The sequence below is a fragment of the Crocuta crocuta genome, unplaced genomic scaffold (assembly GCF_008692635.1).
Source record: "Crocuta crocuta isolate KB4526 unplaced genomic scaffold, BGI_CrCroc_1.0 scaffold138, whole genome shotgun sequence".
Classification (NCBI taxonomy): domain Eukaryota; kingdom Metazoa; phylum Chordata; class Mammalia; order Carnivora; family Hyaenidae; genus Crocuta; species Crocuta crocuta.
In genome coordinates, this window is record NW_027532585.1 from 2,696,710 (window position 1) to 2,715,128 (window position 18,419).

The window sequence follows — 18,419 nt, forward strand, 5'->3', positions numbered from 1 at the left end:
AGGGTGGCCTGTCGCTGGGCCCTGGACACTCACCACAAACTGGCTGTTGACCTTCTCTAGGATCTGCTTCTCGTTGAGTGCCATGGACTCCCCTTTCCTCTTCTTGATCCTCTTCTTCTCCAAGCGCTTGCACGCGTACATCTTACCCGTGGCCCGAACCTGGCAGGCACAGACCTGGGGTGCAAGAAAGATCCGGAGCTGGTGACGGCCCGCCTCGGGCTCTTCTGCGGCCAGGACGCTGGGCCTGCGGGGCTGGGAACTGAGGTGCCTGAGGGCGTTCCCCGTCACGGGGCCCAAGGATGCCCGGCCTTGGGCCCACTCCTGCCTCGGGCCCTGCCCCCAAGACGCAGCTCCAGTGCCCCTTACCCTCCCTTCTTCATCCTTCATGTGAATCTGGCCCGTGAGGGGGCAGAATCAACCATCTACGCAGATGTCTAGAGGACCACCAAGGCCTAAAGTACTGTCCTTCTCTCAGAGGCAAGTAGGTTTTCTCTGCCCCACGCTTCCAACGGCATGCGGCCATCACTAACTGGGGACCTCCAAGCACCAGCTGCTGGGAAGGGAGGCTTGCTTTGGCGTCAGACCCCTGACGTCCCCGACTTTGTAACTCAGCAGAGTGGAAGCCAGCGGATTTGGGGTCTAGTCTTCTTGATTCCGCGACTCTTTGGTTGTGTGACCTTGGCCGAGTTACTAACCATTCTGACCCTCAGCTTTCCTCATCCCTAAAATGGGAATAACAAGGCTCGTCCCCCAGACTGGGCAGATCAGACAAAACACAACAGCATCTGTTAACAGCAGCATCAGGCCAAGATGCTTGGGCCCCTGATGCCGTCTCTCCTCCCTCCTCTGGCCCAGGGGCCCTGCGGGACAGTCTCGTTTCCCAGCTTGGCGGCACCTCGTGTCCCAGGCCCTTCGCCCCACCCCCCCTCTCCACCAGGGGGCGCAGGACACTGTAGGCGCCTCCAGAAGGGACAGAAACAGTGAAGAGTACGGGAACTTCCAAAGACATGGATGCTCACTCACCTCCCCAAAGCCCCCTTTTCCTAGTACTCGGTACTGCCTGAAAGTGTTTTTGGTGACCGGCTGCCTGGAAAAAAGCAAGAATCCAACATTGGTCTCATGGGATCGAGATGCGGGAGCCACACGAAACCGACAGCAGCAGCATCACATGCTTTCTGAACCGAGCCAGGAATCATGGCTGCGGGTGGGACCCCCAAGGACCTGCTCAGCGGCTGCGTGTTCAGACCCTGCGCCACCCGCCCTCAGCCCCCTGCTGCTTGGGACACCTGCCAGTCCTCTCCTGCTTGGAGGGAAGGGCAGAGGACTGAAGATGTGCGTTAAAGCTAAAGCTGCTTCACCACACTTTCCATGTGGTTCCCCTCTCTCCCCAGTGAAAATCAGGTGGGTAAGCTCAGAAAGAAGCTGTGTTCTCTGCAGGGAGAAGGGGGACAGGCCAGGAGCCACAGAGGCTCGGTGTCCCAGGGAGGACACTGTAGCCTTCCCCACATCTGCACATCTTGCCTGCCTGCCCACCTCTGTCCCCAGGGAGAAAGGCTGCTGGTCATCTTTTACCCCCGGTCCCCAGCCTATCCCTTTATCACATTTTCTCCCGAGCTCCAGAGCACTAGACGGTCCTGTCTGCCCAAAGTGGGATTTATGAAGCAATCATCGCCTTGCGTCCCCTGACTCCACATTTTAATTAGCTGAGGCCATTTATAATGTCTAATCAGCCAGACCCTCTGATCATGAGGTCATGGTGGGGCTTCACGGAGTAAATAAACAGTCATCTAAAACCGTCTCTAAGAACCCCATGGTGCAGACAGCTTGGGCTTCTTCACCTCTGGCCTGTTTGGTTAAAAACAACCAGCTTCCTTTCGCCCGCCACTCCAGCTTTTTCGAGGTGTAACTGACAAATGGCATCCAGCTTGACGTTTTGATGTGTGTACATATTGTGAACCGATTGCCACGATCAAGCTAACGAACATTCTGTCACCTCGCATCGTTACTGTTTTCCCTCTTCCTCTCTCGCTCTCTCACATTACGGTTTACCGTCTCAGCAAGTTTCAAGCATACGATCAGTACTGTTAGCTGGCGTCACATCGCTGTACATCAGATCTCCAGACTTTACTCATCTTGCATAACGAACTGAAACTTTACACCCCTTGACCTACATGTCTCCCTCATTTCCTCCACCCCTAGCCCCTGGCAACCACCATTCTACTCTGCCTCTAGGACTCTGACGTTATTTTAGATTCCACATGTAAGTGAGATCATGTGGCATTTGCCTGTGTCTGCCTTGTTTCACTTGGCATAACGTCCTCCGGGTCCCCCCATGTTACCATAAACGGTAGGATTTCCTTCTCTTTTAAGGCTGAATAATACCAGTGGATGTATCTGCCACATTTTCCCTCCCGTACTCCTGGCAGCGTTATTCACAAGAGCGAAGATATGGAAATAACCCAAGAGTCCTTGGGCCATGAACGGTTAAAGAACACTCCGCTTTTATGGGGCACCTGGGTGGCTCAGTCAGTTAAGCGTCGGATTTCGGCTCAGGTCATGATCTCACGGTCTGTGAGTTCGAGCCCCGTGTCCGGCTCTGTGCTGACAGCTCAGAGCCTGGAGACTGCTTCCAATTCTGTGTCTCCCTCCCTGTGTGCCCCTCCCCTGCTCATGCTCTATCTCTCAAAAATAAAATAAATGTTAAAAAAAAAACAACACTCCACTTTTAGGATGCTGAACTTAGCTCTCGGATCTCCAGGACTATTTCTGAGCAACTGACCCCACCCCAGAGGCTGGACCAGGGCAGAGACCAGGGTGTGACTGAATTGGCCCAAATAATTGGGTCAGCCTGAGAAAGACCAACGAGCCTCTGCTCCCCCAGCAGCTCCTGAATGAACCTTCTGTGGAAACCTTTCCGGCTGCTGGGTCCCGAGGAGGATTTGGATTTCAGGTCCTCGGCACCACATTTCTCTTAGGTCCTGAAAGGCCAGGGCTCTGCCTGCAGCCCACGCGCCCTGGCCCACTCTCCCTTCTGTTCCTTTAGGAAGCGGGGTCCGACCCCGCTGGGGGCACAGGGCCGCCCCTCCGCAGGGCTCCCCGCTGCCCCGTATCCTTCTGCACGCGAGCAAACGGGCTGCATCCGCCATGCGGCCCTGGGAAGCATTTCCACAGCCGCCCTCGAAACCACATGAAGGCGCCTGGGCCTAACAGTTTACGATACACGGAGAACAAGCAGTCGGTCGGCATTACCACAGAGCTCCTCTGCTAGGAAAAATGAGTGTAATACAATTTCCGAGGAATTCTTTGGTTAACCTTGAGAGGGGAAAAAAAATCCCTTTAATATTTCAACAGTGCAGCACGAACAGGCCATGATCTTGTTAGCAAAAAAAAAAAAAAAAAAAAAGGAGGAAGCGGGCTGCTGTCAGTCACCTGGGGGCACTTCTTGGCCAGTCCTGCCTCACCAGCTTCCACAACTTAACGCCCACAAAGGCGCCTAACTTCTTTGCAGCCAACACACGGATTCGAAAAGTCTGTTTCCCCGTTTCAAGTGTTCCGTACATACCAGTAAGACGAGAGCCAGTGGCCACAGCTAAAGGATTCTACCAGAACACAGTGCTGGGCAGAATAAGGACTGGGTCAAGGGCTGGGCGGACACCCTGGGCTCAGGCTCCAGCCTTGCCAGGCCCCTGCTGTGGGACATCGATCAGCCTCTCTGTGACCTGTATCTTCAGTACAATGAGACACTGAAAGGGCGTCTTCGCAGGCTGCTGTAAGCTGAGCATCAGACATCCTTCGTCGAACTCCAAGAATACAGGACATGTCCTCTCTGGGGGGCGTTATGGCAACAGTCCCGGCTGCTAGAAGCACCTTGCATGTGCACTAATGTGATCCTCACGCCTGCCTCGGGAGGTAGGACTGTCTCCCTTCTGCAGGTGAGGATGCTGAGGCTCTGAGAGGGGACTGCGTTGCCTCTCCGAGGGTGGTGGTGGTGAGGCTGGGGTCCCAGGCGGGTCATGAGGGTGGTGGTGATGAGGCTGGGGTCCCAGGAGGGCTGCTGCAGAGCCCACATCCTGCCTCTCAGCCCCACCTTGGGAAGGTGGGCACAGATCGGGTCATGTGGCGCACAGCCCAGAGCTCTGGGGCGGGGCGAGGGGGCATGATGAACATGGCCCCACCAGACTGTCCTGTGATCCTCAGAAACGCAAGGGCCAGCTGTTCCTTCCCATATCAGACGCTTGAGGATGACGGTCACAGCGATACTGATGACCTCAGTGGCAACCACAACAACAGTATCCAGCAGTTGACTTCCTGGGGCCAGATGGCTGACCTTTCTGGAGCACTTGCCCTATTCTAGGCGTGGACTCTGCTTATCTCATCTCATCCCCACCCAAGCCTACAAAGGCGGGCACTATTATTATCCCCATTTTAGGGAAGAGGAGATTGAGGAGGGGAGGGGTGAGCAATGCTTCCTGAGGTCCCCTTGGAGAAGGTCGAGCCGGGACTCAGACCCAGGCTGTGGCTCCAGGTCCTCAGCAGGATGTGACCCCTCACTTTTCTGGTTCTCCGGGACCCATGACGTGCATGTGTGAGGTGGCCAGTGGCGGTCAGCGGCCAACAGAGAAGACCGTCAATTCCCACCAGCGTGGGTGGAAAGAAATGCGCCCCCGGTGGTCCAGAACAGGGTGTTTTCCTCTGGGCTTCCTGAAGTGGGCAGGGAAGGGTCACGAATGGGGCTTCCAGGGCGTTCCTGTCCTGCAACTTCCTCAATGTCTGCAGGGCACTCGGCCAGCGAAGGTGGCAACGCGCAGAAGCCTACTGGCTCCTTGCTTCCTAACCAAAAGGTGCCCAGATGCCCGCGAGTGTCGGGCCTGCATAGGGAACCCTGGGCTGTGGATGGGGGTGCTCCCAGCCTCGTCCCCCAGCTGAGCCCCGCGTGGATATGACGCAGGCATAGCCCTTTTCTGCAAACCCTGGGACAGTGTGGTGGGCGGAGCCTGGTGCTGGGCCCCGCCCCCCTACACTGCGGGCCTGCGGCCTGCCTCTTCGGGCCACGCCCTCTCTGGGGCTCTCCCTCCCCATCAGTCACATGGAGGCCGAAGCTGCTAGGCCAGGTCATGGCCATGCCTGTGAGAGCGCTTTGCAGCGAAAAGGCAGCAAGTAAAACATGAAAAGGTGCTTGGTCTTACCCATCATCAGAGATGAAAAGATAAGGAGGAGAGCCCGATGCTCACACACCGGACAGGAAAGCCCCAGAACAGAGTTGATGGAGCCGAGAGGCACTGGGCACTGGCCTGGGACTGGAACCGGGCAGCTCTCAGGACTGCAAGCTAGAGTCCCTCATGGTTTAAAAGCAGTGCTTTTTGATGCAGACATTCTTCTGCTAGGGATTTCTATGGAGGTACTTGCGAAAGCACATGAAGACATACGTACAAAGTGATTCATTATTTAGGGAAGATTGTACATAAAATGGAGAGCAACCTCCATGTCCATCAACAGGGGACTGAGCTAAATAAGGGATGTGTAATTCGTTCAAAACTATGGCAGCTCTTTCTTTGCTGGCAAAGGAGAATTCCCACAGACAGTAAACCAAAAAATAAGGATAAGTATGTATGCATGTATGAGGGTGTGAGTACGCGTGTACACTTTGATAAGCACAGAGCATTTCTAGAAGAATAACCAAGAACTTCAGCAATGAGAGGAGGACAGCTAATTTTATTTGAACCAGGGACCCACGGAGGTAATGGATTTTTATGTGGGCGTTCAGGCGACAAGGCTGTACTCTCGCCCCTGCCACACACACACTGGCACACACTTGTAGATGAGGTGTACGGGAGGGCACTCACCTTTCCAACCACTTCCACTGGAGAAAGCGATCAAAATACATGCTGTCCAGATACTCATGGAACGGTTCGCCCTTCAGGTAGTCGTGGACGGACCTAGCTCAGAGGGAACCAACAAACATTTTATAATCCTGACCTTGAGCAGATGGGCAGAGCCATATATGCAGCAGGTTCACAAGCAGCCTCAGAGGCCCATTGTCCTGCCAAAGTGACGGGCTGGGCCTGCGAACACTTACTGGGTACCTGCCACGGCACTGCTGTAGGTCTGGGGTACAGCTGTGAGCATGAAGTTGGCATTGTGATGTGGGACACAACCCAGAAGTAACAAATATCTAATAAACAGCTGCGAGGGATGTGCTCATTAGAGGGTTAAATGAGGTCCCTGGGGGTTCAGGTAGTGCTCTTGCTCTCTCTATCTCTCAAGAAGGGACTCTTTTTCTTTTAAGTTTATTTATTTTGAGAGAGAGAGAGAGAGAGAGCAGGGGAGAGGCAGAGAGAGAGTCCCAAGCAGACTCTGCACTCAGAGTGGAGCCCAATGCAGGGTTCGAACCCACGAACCGTGAGATCACGACCTGAGCTAAAATCAAGAGTCAGATGCTCAACCGACTGACTGAGCCACCCAGGTGCCCCAAGACGGGACTATTTGAGCTGTCATGAGGACAGAGGAATACTTAACGGGGTGCAGGGGGCTGTGTGGGGGGGGGTAGGGGCAGAGCAGGGATGCAGCCCCTGAGAGTCCGGGCTCTGGATCTGAGGCCACTGGGAGGTTTCCATCTCCGCAGCAGAATTTCCTGGTCGCCTGCTGTGGGCCAGGCCCAGAGGGTCTGAAACTGGCTGCAGGCAGGGGCAGCCTTCTTCCGTTTAAAAAGTGGCAATGCCGGGGCGCCTGGGTGACTCAGCCTGTTGAGCGCCTGACTCTGGATTCCAGCTCAGGAATCGAGACCTGCACTGGGCTCCATGCTCAGCATGGAGATTCACTCTCTCCTCTACTGGTGTGTGCGGGCTGGGCTCTCTTTCTCTCTCACTCAAATTAAAAAAAAAAAAAAAAAAAAAAANCAGGCATTTGGGACCTGTGGACGGTTGGGGGTGGGGGGGCATATACGGTAGAGGCATGTTGGACCCTGTCCTGCCAAACATGAGAGCAGTGGCCCGTGTAGGGACCAGCTTGTCCACTCCCTCGGGGTCACAGTGACAGCCTAGGGACCTCACCTGCTGTCAGATCTGACCCTCAGCCAGCTCCAAGAGGGCAAACCAAGTTTGTTTCTGCTTATGGGTTGGGGGGGAGGTCTCTCCCTGGCACCTCACAGGGCTGGGCCCCAAGCTGGCCCTCCCGAAACCTCCATTCTCATCATGGTGCTCCTGGCTCCCCGCAGAGTGCACAGCGGCCCTGGTCTTCCCGCCCGGCTGTGAGCTCCCTGAAAGCCGGAACTGGGCTCTTGCTCACCATGATGTCCCCCGGCACCTGGCACAGTGCCAGGCACACAGCAGGCGCCCCGTCATCTGTGGCCCAAAGGCTGACCAAGGGCACACAGCAGGTGTCCAGACTCACCCAGAGGTGACGAGGCTCCAGAAGGTTCTAGTGCACATACCGGCTTGTGGGGAAGGGTACGTGTGTGGACACATGAACGTGTGTGTGCCTAGTGGCTCACGCCTTCGGAGTACGTGTGTAAGGGACTCTGGGGACTTCACTGGTGCCTGGCCAGCAGCATGTGCACCGACTTGTCTGCTATTGCATCAGGATCGGCGTACGGCCCGCAGACAAGGCGATGGGGTGACTGCGAAGGCAGCCTGCGGCCCCCTTCCTGCGGCAGCACCACCCAGCCCTGGTTGGTGGCAGCAGTGGGGGCTGGGGGCTGGGGAAGGACTTTCAAACCACCCAGATGGGGTCAAGTTTTTGCACAGTCCTCTGTCTCAACGGCCTGGAGAGCCACTTGCTTTCAACACTCTTTGAGGCAGATGTTTTCTTTGGACTTGGCACTTTGGTATCTTTTCCCTTCATAAGAAGTATACAAACAGCTGGGTGGCTTGGCTGGGGCCCCTGGGCACAGAAGGCCTGCCCTGGTGCCCAGCGCTCCAGGTGGAGGGGAGAGGCAGCCTCTCTCCGGGGGAGGGGAGCTGTGTGGCTGCCCACGGGAGGCGGAAGGGCCCGATGCCCGGTCTGGGGAGGGAGCAAGCACTTACTGTGCACAGGCAGAAAAGACTTCCTTGCAGGGCCTCTGTAGGAGCCTCTCCTCCGTCTGGGAGACCAGGTCTTGGCCAACTTGGGCTATGAAGACTGGGGACTGGAGGAAGAGAAGAGGGGGCGTCAGTGAGGGGCAGGAGAGGAGCGCCATCTGGCCCTTGGCCATGTGCAGCATGGTCACTTAGCTCCTCTGAGCCTGGCTGCCCTTGTCTGCAGAACACGGATGATGATTTCCCTGTGTCCCGGGCTTGTGGTCAGACCCTAACGAGATGTGGGAGAGCTCATGGTTATGGGCTGTGCAACGAGGCCCGGCTGGTCGGCAAGCCCCCTGTGAGCTTGCCAATGCCCTGCCCATGCTGGGCCTATCTTCTCGGAGGGCAAGGTCAACACCCTAGCCTCCAGGGCCTGGGTGACAGGGTCCGGAATGGGCAGAAGGGCCAGCAATAAACATCATTGCTGTCATTTCCTTCCCCTTCCAGGTGAAGCTGTGGCCTGAGTGTTTTGAGCTTGAAAGAACAGTTCTGAGAGTTTCTGCGTCCTGCCCAGGAGCAGCTCTGGGAAGGTGCCGGGACCACCAGAAGGCAGTTTCGCCTTCCCTTGTCCCCTGACCATTCCATCACCGCCGTCAGCTGTTCATACACCAGCTGGGCCACAAGCTGGGTTGTTAATAAAAGACAGGTTTTTAATATTTGAGAAAACTACCAGGAGGGGCTCAGACAGAGGGGATGTAAATATATCTTTCTCCCCAAAGATGCTGAAATTGGAAAGATTTGCTTTCTCCTTTCAGCTACTGAAATGTGACTATGGAGCTGCTTTCCCTGCTAAGCCCACTGGGCAGTGTCTGTAGGTGGGGTGGGGGGGTCCATCCAGGGGGCGCCGGCAGTGGGTCTCAATGAATGAAATCAGTAGCTCATATTCTATTCATCAAGGCTCTGAAAGCCCACATTCCTGAGTTCCTCCCTTCTTTCTTCTCTCCTAGGTCCTGCCCTCTCTGGAGCAGGGCCCCTGGGTGTGGGAGCCTTCGATGTTGTGGGGCGGCCGCGGTGACGGTAAATGCTGTGGGCTCACCCAGTGACGCCACACAGCAGGCCATCGCCAGTCCTGGGTGGCTGCGGCTCCCTCCCACCTTCTCTCCCACTCAGCCCTGTCCCTCCCCAACTGAAAACCTTGATAAATGAAACTGCAGAAAAGAAGCCTGTAGAGCACCAGCTTCTGACGCTCGTTTTGCAAAAAAGATGCTCGATGTTGCAGAAGGAGCCTGAGATGGAGAAATGGGAGCCCCGAGCACTGGTCCACCCTCTCCCACTGGCCATTCTGTGCCTCTCTTTCCTCCTCTGTTACAGGAAAGGGCTGCTGCAGAGATACTCTGCAGGTCCTTCAAGATTTGGGAATTGACGGTTGCGGTGGGGGGGGGCAGGTTGCTTCTAAGACTTAGGGAGCCTTCTGGGGAATTCTGGCAGCTGAATCTCTTGGGAATCGGTTAACTCTGGGCTATTTCAGAGCAATTGGATCCTAAAACAAACCCAGAGGCCACAGGCAAATTTGCTTCAAGAGACCTGATGGCTGGGCAGCCTTGGTTTGAAGGGCCCGGTGCCCTTTGCAGGACTGGTGCCCACACTGCCTACGTGAAGGAGCGACATGAAACAGTGTGCTGTGCCGGGATGTGACCTGAATCTGGAAGAAGTCAGCCAAGACCAGACAGAGATGCTGGGTGGGATGGTCGTGGGGGGAACCACCACTTCCTGGACCTCAGAAGAGGCTCCCGAGTTGCCCACCTGTATGCACTCGGCTCTACCCCTGTCTTGTCACCCGACTCGGCCCAGGGAGGATCCACCCTCACCCACAGTGGCCGAAGCTGGTGTCAGGCACATCGTGAGGGTGTTCAAAGGTGCAGCCTGTGTAGCCCCTGGCTTTAGAGCACTCTTTCTCCAGAAAGACAGAAAATACAGAAATCAGGCAATACCCTAACAGGGGTGTTCTCTCGCTTCTCTGGGCATCTGTGGTGATGTATAAAAGGAGCTGATGAAAACCCAATAGCTCTCAAACTTTTTTTTAAACTAGCAAACGTCTTTTTTCCTCTTCCGCATGAAATGTATCTATGGACCCAGTATTTAAAACCAGTGTTAATAACTTAATGGGTAGCCCTGGTTTGCCTCTCCGGTCAGGCACTGTGAGAAATTACCTTCCATGCATTATTTCATCTAATCTCCGTTATGACTCTGTGAGGTAAATGCTATTGTAATGCTCATCTCACAGCTGAGCAAACTGAGGTTCAGAAAGGTTAAGTCATTTGCCCAAGGTCACCCAGCCAATAAGTGGCAGACAGGGGATCTGAACACAGATTGGGTGGGTGAGTCTAGAGTGAGTCTGGTTGAAGGTGGTGGGATGTCTGGGCCCCCTATGCTTCTCCCACTCACTCCTTGTCTCCTAGGGGCCCCTTAGCCCTCAGGATGAGCAGGACACCGTGCAGCCCTGCAGCAGAGGTAGGAAGGACTGAAATGGAAGATGACACAGCTCAGGGCAATGAGGCCCCTGGGCTCAGAGAAGGAGATCATTAAGGGGCGGAGTCATCTAGGAAAGGCTTCATGGAAGACAGGGTCAGAGGCAAAGCAAAGTTGGGGCTCAGACCTCCCACTCCTCATGGGCCTTTCCGCCTGCCTGGAGGACCACACTCTGCTTCCTTCCTCGGCAGAGGGGAGGGGCCGTGCAGGGTCTAGGGGTGGCCCAGCTGTGTGCATGAAGTCACACCACTCTCTCTCTGGGGACGCTGCCCAGGGCCAAAGCCCTAATAGGAGTTAATGAGTAGGTTTAACGACCATGGGTTTAAATTCAGCCTCTGGCTCGACATAAAGAGATTAAGTGGTTCCAACCAAACCCCCTTTCAAGTAACTCCAGAGAGTAAGACCTCTGCCCGGAAGGGAATCAGGAGCTGTTGGCCAGTTTAAGCTGGGAGCTGAAACCCACATCTGCCAGGAGGGTGACACCCAGGGGACATTTCAGTGCGACATCTGCAATCTGCATCAATGGAATCGGAGGGTATCAGTCCTTCCCCTCCAGTTCAGAGAAGCCAGTTTCCAAGGGAGACGCATTAGGAAGGCTCTCCCCAGCCGCACACAAGGTCTAACGCACACAAGATAAAGCGCCCCCAGGCGCTCCGAGCAACCACAGCCCACTGCGATCCACTCCCTGTGGCTTGAAGACAGAATTCTGCAGTTTCAGATCTCATTCCAGGAAGCGAATCCCTTCTGGTCCCAGGAGGCCTTCGAGGAGGGCCAGGGAAGGGAGGGGTGAATCCTCCAGGCCAGGTGGGCTCTGGACGAGAATGTCACCCTAACCTGAGAAGGCTCATGAAGGCCACAGGGACTACGGCTAGCACCGTGGCTCTTTCTAGCAGGAACTGTCCCTCTGGGATGAAGCGGAGGGTCAGGGCCGGCAGAGGGTGGGGGCCATCCTCCTCCATGTCAAAGGTGTCTCCCTAATTTCTAATCAAACAGAAAAGGCCCTACAGTCCTTAGATATTTGCAGGGCTGAAAGCGGCCAGGAGAGCAGGTTTTGATGGAGGCCTCTGCTAAAAGGTCTCCTGGGGCCAGTAGTACTTTGAAGTGACGCTTTATTTCTGTGGTCACCAGATGGTCTCCTCAAGTAGCTCCAGCCAGCGAGCCTTGATTTTTAACACAGCAGTGTGAATCTAGGCACCAAGTTTCTTTTGAAAGGTGTGGAATTAGCTCTTGGTGGCACACCTTCTGAGGACAGGAGGAAGGAATTAGGGACACGGTTTCTCTGCTGGAGGCCCGTCATGAACGCCTGGCTTCCTGATGGTCTTGGGCACTGAAGCTAACCAGCTGGCCAACTGCCATGTGATCGTGTCCACTCTGATGACAGTCAGGATGACCCCCAGCTGCTCTAAGGAGTGCTCTGTGGCCAACTCCTGGGACAGCTTAAGACAGCAAGACATGCCTTGGGGACATGGCTACGCTTGCCAGGAGCTGCTGCCCCCCCCTCCCCCCCCCAGCCTGGCCAGACTGCCAAGAAAGAACTCGGCTTCCTTGAGGAGCTGTAAGCTGCATGGAGCACCTGTCCTGCCCCTGAAATCACAACTAGAGGAAGAGAAGCTGCATCGTGCTCCCCTCTTTGGCCAAGGCTCCTCCCCACTGTTTTCCCCCAAAGCTGTTGGAGAGCAGAGCGGGGGGGCATTAAAGCTCGGGTGTGCTTGTCCACTCTCGGGACCTATGTGCCTCTAGGTAGAAGCCCCCCGCCCCCAGAGGAAGAACCTGCCTCACCTACTCCTCTGGAGTGAGAAACTGACCTGGAATCCACCTCCCGGACCGTGGGACTGGGGCCCTCACTCAGCTAGAGACAGGCTGCCAGCATTGCAGGGGGCAGGGCACACTCGGCAGGGGTGTGTCAGGCGGTGACTCCCCCTCCGAATCCCTCAGAATATCTACTCCTCCTTACGCCTTGCCCTGGTGGCCCAGACTCACTCTCTGCCGTTCCTGATGCTTCTGCTCCGCGTTCTGGGGATCTGGGCCGCTCCTGCTGTACCGGCACAGAGCCCTACATGGGGCTCGAACCCGCGAACCGTGAGATCATGACCTGAGCCGAAGTTGTACGCCCAACCTAGGGAGCCACCCAGGCGCCCCACGCCTCGGGATTTCTAGAGAAGGTTGTGAGGGGGAGAATGGAAAGGGTGGGGGTGGGGGGTATCCGACTGGCTGGAAGAGCTCAGGACTTGGCCTGAAGCTGCATTTGTAGAACCGACCCCCTTCCCCCTGCCCCCCGCACTTGGTTTGGGTGACTTCGGCTAACAAAATACCTGGGAGAAGGCCACAACTGCCCCGGGGCCACTGGGTGCTGCAATTGCTCAGGGGTCCACCCCTCCCAGGTCATAAGTGCAGCTTCACATGGGCCTTCTGGGCGTCACCCAAGGCAGGACAATCCGGGCACTCAGGGACTGAGGCTAGAGGGGGACGGATGGTGGTGGGGAAGGCAGGGGCCCGGCCTCGGCAGGAAGCCACCCCACGGTGCTTTACTCAGTACTCCACCCAGGAAGCAGACGCTGGTCACCCACCACACCCAAGGCTCTGCCTCTTAGGGTGCGGTAACGCCCACCCTCGGTGACTTCACAGAGAGAGGCGCTGACGCCCCAGGGCTCTGCTTCCACAGCCCAGGTCCTTCAGCCTCGGGCCGCCCTGCAGTCCGCCCACACGGTGGCGCTCTGGAGCCCCTCGCCGCGCGCTTCGCTGCGCACACACCCCACGGGTGGCCCAGCCTCCCCGGCCTCGGAGTAGGGAGGCCAGATGGCACACCTGAAATAATTACCAAGTGATTCATCGCAGACCTGAGGCGTGCGGCCTTTGCAATGACAGTTGAGGGGGAAAATGAGAAATCGGCCCGGGAGGGAGGCCCAGGGGAGGCAAGGCGAGGGCTGGACCTTGAGGGAGAGGTCGGATCTACGCAGGTGGAGGAGGCTGGCACGGCATGGACAAAGGCCAGGAGGCTGGAGAAAGCAGGGAGGGGGCGCGCCGGGTGAGGAGAACTCATCTAGAAGACGTTAAGTAAGCAGGAAGAGCTGACGCTGACGGCACGCTGCCTTCTCTGGGAGGCTGTTTCTCGCGGACTGCTGAATCCTTAGCCCGAGGGTGGCATCCTGAGGGCCCTGCCATCAGCTGGCCCAGTGGCTGCACCTGCTTCCCGGGGCACTGCTCTCTCCCTCTGCATCATGACAACTGGTGGTACCACGGGGTATCATTTCCTGCATGAGCGAGGGCCTGCACGCTTCTGAAAACCTGGTTCCTGAAGCACCCCCTGGATTCAAAGTCTCTGGTTTAAAGATGTCACACGGGAAAAGGAATCCGTTGTATGTGGCTGGTGTGTCTGGATGCACCCAGGGGCGGAGGCATGGTTGGGCTGTGAAAGGCCCTTCAGAACTACCTCCCCTACCTCCTCGTCATCGTCAGTAATCCTGAAGTAAGTGCCCCTGTGGTCACCCTCAGAGCTTTCTGGAAACACAAGCCTTGCGCTGTTTACAGATTCAGGACCCAAGGCGGAACAGGAGGAAGTAACCACAGAGGGCTTTCCTGGAAAGACTCGTCAGAGCCTCGCTGGTTCAAGCTGCTCATGGCATAGATGGGTTAACAAGACAAGGGACCAAGGGAAGGCGTCCCTCCAAGGTCATACTGTGGCCCATGGTATAGGGAGGATTAAGGCCTGGAGGGCTGCACGGCAGGTCTGAGTGGGCTGAGTGGATCTGAGCTGCATGGGCCCTAAACTAGGTGTCCTGAGCCAGCTCTAGGGGAAGGACATAGCTTTGGTCTCGCTGGACCCACTCAAATCCAGCTTGTCCTCACCTCACAGAGGGGACATGCACACACCCAGCTCCGGTATCTCTCTCACCCACCCCTCCTCTCCATCCCCCACCTCACTGCCATGCATTCAAGAATTCTCTTCTGGAACCTGCCACCACTTGCTCCTGCATTGACACAATGGCCCCCAAGGGAGCTTTTCCATACCGCACAGGAGGGATGGTCCCCACTCCGCAGGACAACTACTGCCTTCTTGGCCCTGACCCCAAATGCCTTTCTTGACCTGCTTCTTCTTCCTGCCTTCAGCTCATGGATGCTCACCCCATATGCATCGCTTCCTGGGCAAGCTCGAACTTTCTAGTTGCTGGACCTGTGTGCATTCCCTTGGAAACCCCTCCTACCCCATCAGAACATGTCCAAAAAAAAACCCAGTCTTCAGGACCCACATCAATACAACCTCATCTGAGCTGATTTTCTGAGCGGGCGAGATCTTCCGCCCAATCCCACGCCCCAGTAAGAAGGGTCACCATCATCATCACCACTGCCATGTCCTGAGCACCTACTACATGTTAAGCCCTAGAAGCTTCACATAGGGTTATCTTTTTAAATCCTCTCGAGGTAGGTTCTAATTATTACAATCTCCAGTTCACAGATGGTAAATAGGCTCAGAGAAGTTAAGTAACTCGTCTAAGGTCATACAGCTAGCATGAGAACTAAGACAGGATTCAAAGCCAGGTAATCTGGTCAAAGAGCCTTATCGCTAACCACCACCATGGCCTCCAAGAATGCCATAGTTCTTCTCAGACATAGTGAGAAGGACGTGACTTTGGTCTTGGAGGCCCATGGGGGCTAGATAATGAGATAGATGGACCCTGCATGTTTGGGTAAACACTATTTGTACAGTGTTGTTGTACAGATCACACAAGCATGCATGCGCGCACACACACACACAGGCTAATAGCCAACATATGCTTTGCTTCAACATATGAAAACATCCCACCGAGCAGCTCCGTGCTCATTAGCAGTGGTTGCATCAGTGAACAAAAGGTCAGCCCAGGAGACTGTCCGCTCTATCTCCAGACGCAAGCACTTAGGGCTTAATGATGTGTATATTTTCATATGTGGGCAGCTGACATTCCCCATGTAAACTATTTGCAATTTCCCAATGTGGACAGGCTCCGCTTTCAGGAAATGCTGAGAGGGAAAGGGGTTCTGCAGGGCCCCCTGCCTTCTAGAAAGGGCTGCTTAGAGGTTTGTCTGGCCCATACCAGGGTGCAGGTGGCTGTTTCTTGGGGGTGGGGGCCACCCCCATTTCCCATTTCTGCTCCAGGATGGGAGCAGGGGAGGGGCACTCCCACAGCCGTACCCTGGCCACCCCTTGACCCTTCACAAGGGCATCTGCGTCAGCCCGGGGAAGCCCAGTGCACAGAGCTGCCGGGGCCTGGCCGTGGGCAGGGGCAGGGATGGGAACCAGGCCTCCAGCAGAGCCACAGCCAGAGGCGGCTGTGGGCGCCTGCGAGGGGGGCTGGCCTGATACTTACTGGCCCCTCGGTGTGAGTTTTCCCACAAATGTACACTTCTGCTGCTCCCAGAACAAGGCTGTTCAGTGGGCTTGTTCCGGGGCTGTGGATGTGGAAACTGAGCCACAGACAGCTCTTTGAAGGGCAGGGGAGTCGGTCCTTCCTGTCTCAGCAGAATCAGGTGCACAATACTGGATGGGCGTCTAGGACCCCTACATGCTCCTGGATGGAACCGTTAGCAAACGGTGAGCCCGAGACTCCAATCCAGGCCCGGCTGGCTCTGAAATCCGTTATCTCCCTGCTCTGCTTTGCTGAAATGACCTGATGATGACGACGGCACACAGTAGGTACTCAACACATCTGTTGAATAAATGTGTGTGCATACATTCACATTCATAGCAGGGAAGAGGGAAGTGGAGAGCAATACTGTCTTGTCCATCAGAAGTACCCTCGTGAGGGGCACCTGGGTGCCTCAGTCGGTTAAGCGTCCTACTTCAGCTCAGGTCACCATCTTATGGTTCATGAGATCGAGCCCTGCATCGGGCTCTGGGCTGACAGCTCAGAACCTGGAGCCTGCTTCTGATTCTGTGTCTGCCTCTCTCTCTGTCCCTCCCCCAGTCAAGCTCTGTCTCTCTCTCTCTCAAAAGTAAATAAACAGTAAAAAAATTTTTTTAATAATAATAAAAGAAAAGAAGTACCCTTGTGAGGTCACCTGGTCTACCCTGGCTTTGCAACAACCAGGCTAGAGTTCTTCGGGATGCTCTTAGTTGCAACGAAGAGTGCCTGCCTCAGGCAGAAGCCGTGGGCTGGAGGCTTGGGGGAGAGCCTGGAGCTGGCCTCAGGGGGAGATCCGGTGCCTGGGGCGGGGGAGACACAGCTATGTCTGTCTCCAGTTTCATTTCATCGTATCCCCGCCCTTCCCACAAACTCCTCCTTTGTTTGAGCAACTGGGAATTAAGCATCTGCCACTTGCTGCCAATAATCCAGATGAATTCATGACCTGTAAAATGAGGGGGTGGGGCAGGTGACTGGGAGGGCACCCCCACACACCACCCGAGCCCTCAGAGGTTTCCTCTCTCCTTGCTTTTCCCTCCCCGCCACCCCTCAAGTGGGCTGGTTCTGAGCTCTGTGAACTCAGCCCTGCCCTCGCGCCCCCTCCCCCTCCCCCCGGCTCTAGGGATGGAGAGGACGACTGGCAGGAGGTGGGTGAGGTGGGGCTCGTTTGAACCCCAAATCCTGGCTGGAGGTGAAACTTGCTTGCCCGATCTCGACCAGGAAGACAAAGAAGGGAGTTTACTGAGCGGCAGCCTTGGACAGAGAGCTTCCGCACTTGAGGGTGGATTTAAGGTCTGGCGGACAGGAAGAAAAAGCACCATTCTTCCACCTTTTTAATCAAAACCTTCAGTGCCATGTGCAAAAGCCGCTGCCGAGCAGTTCCTCCCTCTGACCACGGCCGGGCAGCAGACACAATCCATGGGCCCCAAGTAAGAACAAAACCGAAGGACCAAGTCAGGGTTTTGTTTTCTTGGCCACCGGGGAACAATAAATCAGCCCAGAGAAACGCTCACGAGCAAAGTGCCGTGAGGGCTGTGGCTCCCTCCACTCAAGGCCCGATGTCTGGACCCTCCAGCTCTCAGCCAAAGCATCCCCACTGCAGCTCTGAGTGTCACACTCAGCCTGACTGGTGGGCTGCAGACCCGAGCACCGTGCCAGATGTAGCCCCGCGGGGCACAGACACAGGCTGGGCAGGCAGGTGGTGGCCAGAGGTCCTGGGGGTAGAAGCCAACAAACGACAAGTCTCATTGTGTCTCTTTTGAGTTCTAAGGGAGCTCACTGCCTCCCCTCCAGTCAGAGGCGATTTACTGAAGCAGAGAAAGCTTAAGCTGTGGGCCCTTTACTGGCTGTCCTGGGCGCCACCAGCGCTCTAGGCGGGAAGGGAAGTGACTCTGCACGGGCACTTCGGGTAAACTGAGATCTCAGACAAAAAGGGCCTGAGTCTCTGAGGCTCCAGTCATTTGCTGTGATTTCTTTTCTCATTCTCAGGAAATACGTTTGCACCTAATATTCTCTTCCTTTCTGTAATGAGGACGGGTCTCCAAGTCACTGAAGCTTCAGTCCCCACAAAACCGGGAATCTTCCCTTGTCTCCAGCGGACAGCACTTTGTCTCGAAGGGGTCTTCTCAGGAGGGACACCCAGGAGTCCACCTTCCACCTGCCACCAAGTCCTCAGGAGCCTGATCTTCCCCTTTATTTTTCCGTGACAGACAGCCAAAGTCCCAGAGTCTGAAAGCTCACAGGGCTCCTTGAAACTTCTCGTGGAAAGGGGAGAAGGTTTGGAAGGCAGTTTTGAGTAGCATGGCATCCTCTGTAAGGCCCACGATCCCATTATGATGCGGATACACGAGACCACCCTGGCCATCGCCTTCGCTCTCTAACAGTCTCTTGTCCCTCTCCAGGGGTGACCCTGGAGACAGCTGGTTACCCACCCCCCCAAGCCAGGAGGACATTGCAAGGGATGGGAGCGGTCTTTGGAAGCAGAGCTGAGAGGCACTTGTGAGCAGTCAGAGAGCATGGA

At 55.8% G+C, this 18,419-nt stretch overlaps 1 protein-coding gene across 4 annotated transcripts in view; it reads right to left on the reverse strand.

Annotated features, from left to right (window-relative positions):
* GRK5 (G protein-coupled receptor kinase 5) overlaps nucleotides 1-18,419 on the reverse strand; it is a 111,723-nt gene that overhangs the window by 18,416 nt on the left and 74,888 nt on the right. For 3 of the 4 annotated variants that reach the window (XR_013338893.1, XM_077779569.1, XM_077779571.1), the window contains 4 exons: nucleotides 8,022-8,122; nucleotides 5,844-5,936; nucleotides 1,024-1,087; nucleotides 34-174 (listed from right to left, as the gene is read on the reverse strand). Coding sequence is in view for 3 of the 4 variants with exons in the window: in XM_077779569.1 (XP_077635695.1) it covers nucleotides 34-174; nucleotides 1,024-1,087; nucleotides 5,844-5,936; nucleotides 8,022-8,122 (399 nt within the window). In the remaining variant the exon portion in view is untranslated. Of the gene's footprint in view, nucleotides 1-33; nucleotides 175-1,023; nucleotides 1,088-5,843; nucleotides 5,937-8,021; nucleotides 8,123-12,503; nucleotides 12,563-18,419 lie in introns of those variants that run through there. The other variant, XM_077779572.1, reaches the window with a different exon arrangement.